This window comes from Chinchilla lanigera, unplaced genomic scaffold (genome assembly GCF_000276665.1).
Source record: "Chinchilla lanigera isolate Chin_1 unplaced genomic scaffold, ChiLan1.0 scaffold00041, whole genome shotgun sequence".
NCBI lineage: Eukaryota > Metazoa > Chordata > Mammalia > Rodentia > Chinchillidae > Chinchilla > Chinchilla lanigera.
The window spans coordinates 10,509,776-10,520,874 of NW_004955442.1; the positions used below are offsets into that span (position 1 = coordinate 10,509,776).

At 43.9% G+C, this 11,099-nt stretch overlaps 1 protein-coding gene across 17 annotated transcripts in view; it reads right to left on the reverse strand.

Moving 5' to 3' along the window:
- Rbfox1 (RNA binding protein, fox-1 homolog (C. elegans) 1) overlaps positions 1–11,099 on the reverse strand; it is a 349,342-nt gene that overhangs the window by 164,515 nt on the left and 173,728 nt on the right. For 16 of the 17 annotated variants that reach the window (XR_001235411.1, XM_013517919.1, XM_005391230.2 and 13 more), the window contains exon 2: positions 1,254–1,496. Coding sequence is in view for 16 of the 17 variants with exons in the window: in XM_013517919.1 (XP_013373373.1) it covers positions 1,254–1,496 (243 nt within the window). In the remaining variant the exon portion in view is untranslated. Of the gene's footprint in view, positions 1–1,253; positions 1,497–7,908; positions 8,196–11,099 lie in introns of those variants that run through there. The other variant, XM_005391232.2, reaches the window with a different exon arrangement.

An 11,099-nucleotide genomic window follows, 5' to 3' on the forward strand; every position in this document is an offset into this window, starting at 1 on the left:
AAAAAAAAAAAAAAAAAAAAAAAAAAAAAAAAAAATGACACATTTTAGATGAGTTATGTATTACCAACAAAGAGGGAGGGAGGCAATGAAAAATCTCAGAACTTACAATTATTTTTAATATTTCCCAAACTAGTAACCAAATAAATAAAATGCCAAGTAGCTAAGTTAGCCAGTGTTTTCTTGTACCCTGGGCGATGCACCGCACTTCCAACCTGTATTTTCTTGCCCAATCCTGGCTTTGCAGTGGTTAGGAGGCACAGGAAAGAAGCAGAATTTCTTTGCCACTGCAAAATGCCCCAGACTAACGGCCTGGTGTGTCTAGGCTTCTAAGGAATTCTTCAGGGCAGAGTCTCCTGTATGCATGTGGCCCATTCAGGTCCTGTGATACACAGGATCACTGCAGGTGGTATACAAATGAACAGTTTAATTTTAAAATAATTACTTTTCTTTAGGGTTATCTTTTATTACTACTCCCTTGCACTAGTTTTCACGTATGGAGATGAGAACATGGTTTTTTTTTTTGTTTTTATTTCACTCAATCCATCTGCATGCAATAAAATTTAGTTTCTCTCCTGCATCCACCAACATTAAGATCCAGAACAGCTCTCTTGCCCAGCCAAGTTCTCTACTGTTGCCTTCTTGCAGTTTCTAGCTCCCCCTTCCCCATAGCCCAGCAGCAATATAATCCAGAAACAGGGAACATAAACACACAACACAGAAGACTTCTCAAAGCATTCTGCTCAGAAGCAGAGGGTCATGGTGGAAAGAGTCAGTAGATTTCTTTCAAAGGTAATGGAAATGTTCCAAAAGCAGGTTCTGGCCATGGTTGCACAGATCTGTAAGTATTCTAAAAATCAGTGAATTTTACACCCCAAATAGGTGAATTTTATGATCTGTCAACTATCTCTATAAGGTTCTACCCACTCTGCCCCTCTCAGTTCTGGGGATGGAACCTGAGACCTCCAGCATGCTAGGAAAGCGCTCTGCCCCTAAGCCACACCACTAGTCCTGTAAGACCAGCAAATAGAAAAATAGATGAACAGAAAGTAGATGAATGCTTCCCTTTAAAAATAAATGTGACTAATGGAAAATATGTTGATTTAAATAACAGCAAAGGATACAGCTGGAATATGGTAAAGGTGGGTTAGAGCTGCTTTGCTCGCCAGAGTGCCTGGGTGGAGGGGTGCACCAGGCTGGGGCACCCGCCCCTGGACCATGCTCAGGGTCCAGGCGGGCAGGCAGAGCCCACTTACTGTGGCGGTGCCGGAGACCGTCTGCGCGCTGGTGTCCGCGGGGCTCTGCTCAGAGTGCGACTGGGCGGGAGGGTACAGGTTTAACGTGTGCTCAGGGACGGTGTTCTGGCCGGTGTACTCTGGCGCGGGGTGGGGGTGAGGGGCCGTGTATTCCGCGGGGATGCCGTTCTGAGGCGGAGCAAACTGGGCTGAAGCGTAAGGCTGAGCCATCGTGTCAGGGGCGGCCGCTGCTTCCTGATTACCCTGAAAAATCAAAAAATGAACAGAGGGAGAAGAACTGATGAGAGCATTTCAGACAAAAGTTTTCCCCCCAGCCCAACAACTCCAGTTTCCTTGCACTTTCCAGGCACCTTCCAGATCCAGTCCGAGATGGACCCATCCCAGGCAACCCTCAGCACGTACTATAAGCAAATTGGAACCATTATGCACCCCCATTTTACAGATGTAGAAACCGAGGCACAGAACAATGAAGTCACTTTCCCCAACTTCTACAGCCTAATGTTCCAGGGTTGGGAGGCTCTGTGTCCTATCGGGTTGGATATTTCCTGGGAGTTTCTTGCTTTATTCCTGTTTTGGATGTTGTGAGCATGTAGTTGTCCACAGTGACAGCAAGCCTTGATTTGATATTTAAAGTGCCAAGAGAGATTAAATTGAAGGAGTGTGTTCTTGAAAGGAGAGACAATTCATCCAAGCATTTGAATTTAATCAAAGTTTTATGTGACTTGGCTCCTATAATGGGATGGGATGGGTCCTTTTAATGGTCCCTTGTGTGTGCCTGGTGTGTGTGAGTATGTGTGTGTGTGTGTGTGTGTGTGTGTGTGTGTGTGTGTTGTTCCCTAGTGCTGTTATAGGGCAGCCAATGGAAATTTGGATCAAATTTAGACTAAGATGTCCTCCCCCTCTGTGACATCCCCCCTTCAAACTTTTCTGCAAAATGTTGGACTTAGCCTCATAAGTCAATGCCTGCCTCATCAAACCCCTGCTTTATTTTTTTATAAACTCAGATTATTACATAACAATTTGTCCTTCAGTTATAGCCTAAACATGAAGTATGATAATTACAGTGAAGTAAAAGAATTACAAAAAAACCACCCTGAATTCAAATGTTTCCATTTCAAGAAACATCTCTCTCCCTCCACCTCCATAACTCTACCACACTTCACATACTCACATAGTCACACACACACACACACACACACACACGCAGAAGGCAAAAGAAACAGTAACCTAGTGTTCCAAATTCTTCATAGTCTCAAGAGATGCCATTGTATAGTTGGAAAATAGGAGACGGAGACGGAAGAAGGGGGGAAAAAGCCCAGCAATTAAGCACACCATGCAGTGGTCTCTCCTATTGTCTGTGGTCAATTAGATGTGACTTCAGCCCTCTTGTGACAATAGGAGGGCAAAAATGTCAGGACAGCTCACATCTCCTAAGTAGTTGCCACCAACGTTCCAGAGCTGATTCTGCACAAGGACCTTGATCTGTAGCACAGGCATGTCAGTGGGGGCAGGCACATTGTTTAGAGAGGACCCTTAATTAGAATGTTAAAGGGGACGCTTTGAAGAGAATTGAGCTCTAGATATATGTAAAACCTTTCACAAGTGAAAACACTCCTATCAGGCTACTTCCGCTTCCAGACTAATTTTTCTAAACCTTGGCGCCATTGGAAGCAAAGGAGACACACATGTCCCTTTCTAACATTTTCCTGTGCCATCTGAGGTGGTGGGGAGTCCGCCTGTGCTGAGGCTGGGTTGTTGCACAAAAACAACAAACATAGCACTCTTTGGGAACCACAGAGAACTTTAGTATCATTGCAGCTCAGCATCTATACCTGCTTCATGGGAGACAGCACCTTGGTTTCCATGGTGGGGGGAGCATTCCCCCTCAGCCTGCCTGGTGCACAGGTGATTGAACCCAGCCCCTGGTTACTGCTAAATGCTGTCACATGACAGTATTCTGTCCATCAGAAGGTTCTACTACTGTAGCCTCGGGGATTCTGGTTCCTGGCCATTTATTTAGTGAGCCTTTAGTGTGTTAGACCTGCATGACAAGGCTTAATTCCTCTGAGATTCTGCTGCAGGTTTTGGAAAGAAGTTTTCTTCCACTGTGATTGGCAGCTATAAAAATAATGTTAGCCTGGAGCTTCCAAGAAATGCCTAGAGTAAAAGGACCTCCCCACAGGTGAGACCACAAGCAGGTGGAAGGAGTGGAGGACTTGAAGGACAGAAAGTAATCAGCTGAGTCCCTAGCGAATCATTTGCCATCTTGAATACAGCTGTACCAAATTAGTACCACCCCTGTTTGCTTTAGTTACACAAGGCAGCACACGTCCTATTTTTCAACAGCTTTATTGAGATATAATTAACGTAAAGTTGTATATATTTAAAATGTGTAACAATGTTTTGATGTATGTATACGTTGTTGAAAGATCACCACATTTTAGCTAGTTAACTTATCTCTCACCTCTACATAGTTACTGTGTGTGTGTGGTGTGGTGAGAAGATTTATTTTAAGATGTATCCTCTTAGCACATTTCAAGTACAAAATATGGTATTTTTAACTGTCGTCCTCAAGCTGTATATTAGCTCTCCAGAACTTACTCATATTGCATAACTGAAATATTTTATCCTTTGTCTTCTTTTGTTTAAAGTAATTTTTCTGTTACCTACAACCCAAAGGATTTTGACTAATTAAAAAAAATCCTCTGCCATTTCATAACTAAACTACAGTCTTTTTCTATCCCTAGGCTATTCTAGGACTACGTCCTGACGTACAGAAATCACAGAGCTAACCCATTTCTCTGTGGCTGACTGGAAGCCCCAAACACATAGGGGTCTTGAAAACCTTTCAGAGGGGTTGGTTTCTCTCTAAAGGGAAAAATAGACTTGTGAAACCTCCAGGTTTGGGTGTCTGGGGGAGCATGGAATAACACACTGGGGATATGAAGGCCAAGGTGACCCTCCTCCTCCTTCAGGGACAATTCTTTCACCAGGATATATATGACCAGGTGGCCTTTTGTCACTGCAGGAACATCTAGAGAATGGAGCAACCTCATCAGCACCTGCTCAAGAGGAAGGTTCCTGCAGGGACGAGAACACTCTGCATTGGAAAGAACTCCATCTGTCCTCTCAAAGACATTGTCAGTGACAGAGAGGAAGAGGTCCTTCCTGCCAACACCACATCTTCACACTCGCTGTCCCCCTCTGCTTGGAAAGCCTGCCTACCACCTTGCCTGGAGATCTCTTCTTTTTCAGGTCCCAGATCAAGAACTCTGTTCTCTAGCCAACATTCCTTGACACCTAGATCCCAGGTTCACTGCCTTTGCTCCCTGCTCTCCCACAGCTTGTAGCCACATCTCACATAGTCCCAAGCACTGCCACTGTCCATTTCCCTATCTGTGAGCTCTTTGAGGACAGGAAACTTGGCTCTGTAGTCCCTGTTCCATCGCCAAGTTCCAGTAGCAGGTTAGCTGGAAAACCGAAAGCAGAAAGGTTTGTTAAGTAAATGCACCCTTGAAGAATGAACTCTGAGCTCTTGCAGCTGAAGCTGACAATAGAAGAAATGGGAGGAGGACTTGGCAAATCTGGTCCACTGCTTGTTTTTGTAAATAAAGTTTTATTAGGACACAACCATACCTATTTGTTTATATACTCTCTATGTCTATTTTTATGCTAGTGGCAGACTTGAACAGTTGTGATGGAAACTGCATGGCCAACAAAGTCTAAACTTTTGCTCTCCGCATCTATGCAGAAAAGGCTTTTCTAATGACTATGGCAAAATACTATTAGACGGGGGTCACACTTGTAATACTCCTGTCTCAGCTTCCCAGAGAGCAGAGATTACAGGTGTGTGCCATCATGCCCAGCTCATCATGCATTCTTAAACAGGGGACTCTGCTCCACAGAGGACTTTAGGTAATGACAAGAAACATTTTTAAACCACAACCAGGGAAGATGTGCTCCTAGCATCTAGCAGGGAGAGGTCAGGTATGATGCTGAATGCCCTACAGTATAGGACAGCCCCTCCCACAAAGGATTATTCATGAGTTCTACATGTTAATTACGCCAAGGTTCAGAGGCGCTACTTTGAATACATTCCACCTTCAATCCAACTTAACTTTGCAGTCAAAGATGGTTCGGCCAAGAACCAGGAAATAAAGACTCAGGGACCAGCCACAGTGGTTCTTTGGAAAATGAGGAGGTGAACCAACATCCATCTTCTTGCACGTCCTAGGCATCTCTCATTTGGCAGGAGAACCACGTGGCAGAAGGGTTGGTTCCCAAATTCCTCACACATAGCATGGTACTTATTGTGCAGAAGTCAGGTGCAGGGATATTTAGTGCAAAGATGCCAGCAATTCTCTTTTCCAGAGAAAGAAGTTAACTCCTCCTTGGCCAGAAGTGGGGTAGTAATTTGGAAACCTCTGAATGATCTCAAGTCTGAAGCCTGGCTTCAGAGTCCTTCAGTTGGCATCCTGATACCTGAGGCTCAGGACTTCATCCTGTACCTGGAGTTCTCAAGCAGATGTCGGTAGGACCCCCTACAGTTACTTATTAACACCAACAGCCTTTCCTGAGAGACCCTAATTAATATTCCCAACATTTGCTCTTTAGACTAATTACTGCTAATATTTAATTAAGATCATTGTACTTCCTGTGGAATTATTTTTCACCTTCAAATGACTTCAGAGATCTCTTCCTTCCCTCCCGAGTGATGGTCCTGGATTCTTAGGCTGGCTGAAATGTATTTTCTGGAGAAAAACATCAACATTAAGGACACCCTTTCCACTCTAGGTCATAGCAAATCCTGCCCATGGGAACAGGCTTCTGTTTGAAACCTGAAGATAGCTTCCTGTAGGTAACAGCAACAGGCCAGACTCTTGGGAGCATTCTGGCTAGACATTCCCTCAGTTGCAGAACTCCTTGTTGTCTTCTGCTCCAATGCCAACACCCACCTCCCCATGCCCTGAGTAAATGGGATGATGAAGAAGTTCAGGTGTTTGCAGAGTCAGGGTGCTTGTGGCTGTTCACCTCCAAAGGGAGGATAATCCTGCTTCACAAGTGTCCCCCACATCACAAAGCAACTGCTTCAAGAGCTTCTGCAAAACTTAACAACCAGGGTTCAGTGCCAGCACTTTCTCAGGTAGTCACTGAGTACACAAAAGGGGTAGGGTAGGTGGCAAGAGGCCAGGGTCTCAGGTATTAACACCTACTGCTGCCTGCTGTTCCAACACGAGAAGCTTGAAATAAAGAAGGTTTATGAGGATGAACGTAGAAGAAGCTTCCTTGTCTGCACATGCCAACCAGTCAACTGAAAAAACAGCAGAAAGACATGCAACTCCACTGCTACCCAACACACCCGGTGGATAGCTTTCATTTGGTTACCGAGAGCCAAAGGATCACTAAAATGCAACAAAGTGATTCTTCAAAGAAAAAAATAATTTATGCACTTTAAATATGTTAATGAACTTGAAATAGCCAGAATATTGTTGCTACTTCAAGTCAAACACTGTAATGTGACTATTTAGCCTACTGTGTTTGCCTACACACACACACATACACACACACACAAAGCCATGCCTCCGATGCCCAGAGCACTTCCTTGGCCCAGAAACTCCTGCACCCTCAGTTTTGCCTCTGAAGGAGGCTCAAGAGATGGAGTTGTTGCTGCTCTTGTTATTTCTCCAGACAACCTCTGTCTCCCATTCACTGCCCTGAGTGGTTTAACAAGTTTTTGGAAACTCATAAGAGAACAAAAGGTGGCAACCAGTCAGACTTTGCAGAAAATATTTTCACCTAAAAATCGAATGCAAACCAAAATTTCAGCTGGGAAATAATCTTTCCATGGCAGAGCACAAAATGCTCTACTCTTTTCAGTGGAACTGCCTGCCTTTCACTGAGGAGAGAAACCCGCCTGTTTTCGTAGCTACCAAGGCAGACTGGAAAATAGTCAAGCCTTTTTCTGCATGCATGCCTGCATGTATGCGTGCCTATGTGTGTCCCGTTCTCCCCCACGGCTATAATAGTGAAACTTCTTGAGGATCCTTCCTCCTCTTTTATCCCCTGTCTGTTTCTTGCTTTAAACAACCTCTCCTGGACTAAACACAACCTTTAGAATGAAGAAATGCCCTGGAATTGTCAAGATCTAATAAGCCCACTGATTGTACCTGTCCACACGCGGAGGAAAGCGGGGACTCCCGCAGGGCCCCCTTCTCCCGCCCCCCAACGACGCGCTGGAGGAAGCTGTCCATTCCCCGGGGTTGCCTGCAGCTTTCAGTCCTGCTGACAGTTTGGTTTACTTTAGTTTAGTAGCCTGGTCTGATCTACTTCTCTGGCAAAAAATCACGCATATTCAGAGAAAGCCTCTTGTGCTGAGCTGAAATGTGCTAAACTGCATCATGCCCCCAGGGGCATTGGAACAAAGAAGAAAAAAGGCAAAATGACACCATTAACCTGCTGGTTCTAACACCAGCTCAGTTCCACTCATAGGGCAGAAACCCTCCCACCCCCCACCCTGAAACTCCTCTCCTTTCCCGGGGCGGATTCAAAGATGCGAACTCTGTATTTCACAAGGCACAGACCTAATGTGAGGAAAGACTTTGCCTCGCTCAAATCACAACGTCTAGTGAAAAATTAAATAAGAAAAAAAAATTACCTGCGGCACCATCCTGCATCCTCTCTCCTCCATAAACTCAGCAGCTGTTCTAGTCCCACACCACAGAGCATCTGCCGAGACCAAGCCTCGATTAGGAGCGAGGGTGTGCGCGCTGGGCCATGTGCGGATGATCCGGGTGTTGGAGGCAGGGGAGCTGAGGCCGCCTGGCTGACCTCCCGCTCAACATCTGATTGCTCCCAAAACCAACCCCAGATGGGACCTTCTGCGAGGAAGCCCTGGCCCATCAATCACGGCTCGCTCCTCCTCTGGCTGCTGCTCTCCGTTTCAGAGAGCACCACTGAGCAGATGATTATTTAGAGGAGGGAAAACACACGCGCGCACGCAGGCACGCACGCACACACACACAGCGCTAGGCTACATTAATAGCTGTTTTAAAAACATTAGAAATGCTATCCTATGCATCCCCCGAAGCTGGAATTTTTCATTACTAAACTAAATACGTGATATGCAAAGTTATAAAATCCCCTGGTGGGGGGAGCTTGCTACTATTTTATTTTATTTTTTTAAGAGAGGAGAGGAATGTGTGCACGCAGCAAGGAAAGAGACAGGGTGGAGTAGGAGGGGCGAAGAGATAAAGAGATGGCCATAGGTAAATTTTAAAACAAATACTGAGGTATCAGAGTGAATGACTTTTTGAACGTCGCTGTGTGGTTAATTGTAAATTGGTCTTCCAATACTGTAACTGATAATTGCACGGAAGATTTTGAAGTCCAGCTGTTTAGTAGACTGGCTGGGTGACCTTAGACAGCAGCTGCCCCACTCTGGGCTCTAGCATTTGCTTCTGTTTAATGCAAACAATAAAGAATGAATTCATGGCATTATCATGAGGATTAGATTAAATATCAGATTACAATAAAGGAAACACACTCAGGGTCTGGATCATAGTATGCATTAAATAAGCGCATTCATTAGTTCTCTTTTGATGAGACAACAAGGGAAATTCAAAAGCATCTTTGCCCCGTACAACTTAGAGTCAAGTGTGGCAGATTTGATAAAAGAACCCACAAATGACCATAAAATCCCAGCGATGATAAACACTGTGAAGAAAAGGTATAGGGGTTTTGCTGTCTCCTTTCTTTGAACTTTTATCTCCTCCTAGCTCATTGCTTTTCCTTCTCTCCCAGTGAAAAAATGATAAAACCCCCTACAAAATAATTTTCCCAATGAAACCCAGCATCAAGCCAAAAGTAGCCCTTTTATATGAAGCTGTAAATATGTTGTTCTTCCTTTATTATTGCAACAACAACAACCAGAGGGAAACATCAAAACAATTTCAGTCTCTATTTGCTCATGTCTTTCTTTCTCATTGAGGGAGAGATTGCAAACGTCCCAGGCACCTTCCTGTGGATAGCTGCTTATCCCGGAGACACTCTGCTAGGAAGAGAGAGACCTTGCTAGACGGCAGGGATTGGATGGGGTTTCTGAAGTGATTAAATTTGTAATTAAATCGCATCAGAGAGGAGGAGGCAAGCACCAAAGAGACTGCCTGGAAGAAGTCGACCTTCCTGTTGGTCTGTCTTGTAGGACTTAGTTCAGGAAGCCATTGGGTGATTTTTTTTTCTTTTTAATTCCCAGCTCCCTAAAGTTGGAAAGGAAGTCTGCATAAATAGTACCTGTGGTGTCTATACATTTTCATCTCCACTAATAACCTGGAAATAATTGCAATACTACCAGATAGTTAAGGTTAGAACCCACAGCTACTTGGATTCTCTGTAAACAGATGCCAGTTTCCTCCTGAAGCACTGCATCTGGAGTGTCCAGGTCTTTCTTTGCCAGGCTCAGCTCAGCATTGGGGACAGTGCTACATTCAAGAATCCAGACTCCTGGTCCTCACAACAACTGGAAAGAGAAAACTTTCGCCTTTCAGTCTGGGAAGGGTGAACAGGGCCAAGATGGACAAATTCCCTTCTGAAGAGCCCTAATATTCTGTTGAATGATGTGAAGACACAAAGAAACAACTAAACAAAGAGAATCACCTAAGTAGAGAAGAGACTCAGAAACAGCTGTGCAGAAAGGTGTCCTTCCTTCATCCGGGACACTGATCCTTCACTACCAGTTACTTGGAGACTTTTTAAAAAATCAAGGGTTATGTTTCTGCCTAGGACCCATATACTACTCCAGAATCTCAGTGTGGTTTTCAGCCTGTACCTGTACTCCCTCAGGTTGTAAACTCTGTGGAGCTGGTCATCACACCAAGATTCTTTAAGTGAAATCAACTACCCCACATGGGGCAAAAAAATAAGACAGTGTTGTTTTATGAGACTTTTGTGTGAGTAAATGTAAAATCTATTATGGATTGTTACTTAAATAAAATGATAAATAAATAAGTAAATAAATACATAGTACAGTATGTAATTTCTAGGATTTTCTTACTATGTAACCTTTTATTAACATTGTGACCTAGTATCAGAGTCAAATATGGACAAGTCAAGAGCACACTGATGGAATTATTAGCAAGTCATCCAACTACCCTGCGTGCCACTTTCCTTATTCACAGAATATAAAGAGTGGTACATACTCTTTCTGCCAAAGATTCTTATGAATCTTTAGGGAAAAACCCTGCCGGAATGTGTCTTATTACCCAGTCCTGAAGCACACATGCCTCATCAGTGGATGAAATTCCTCCCTTCCAATCCAGCAAAATTTTGCATCCGTAGGACAGAGGAGATGATGAGGAGTGTTGGACCCTCACTTGCTGTATGTCAAGCGCTATAATCTTAACAACTCCTATGAAACAGATGTTGTGGCCTCTTTTACAACAGAGAAAGTTGAGGTGCTAAACAAGTGAGAAAATATTTCCCAACATATAGGAACTAATAAATGAATAGGTGGAAGACTCAGAATTATAACCTAATCACTCTTACTGGAGAATTCCCGTTACCAAATCCACACTCAGGTAGAGATGGAAGTGGTAGTAGTGATGATGAAGATGATGATAATGACAGAGTGGTGATGGCAATGATGATGGTGGCGGCAATGATGGTAAGAAATGCTATTCTGAGCATAAACTATGCACCTGTACGGCTTATACAGTATGTAGATGTCCTCCAAAAGCTTTATGCACTCACAAGTCGGGCTCTGGGGAGGGACTGCATCATGTGTGTGATAATGGATTAGTCCACTGATATATTTATTTATTTATTTATTTATTTATTATTTTTTTTTTTTTT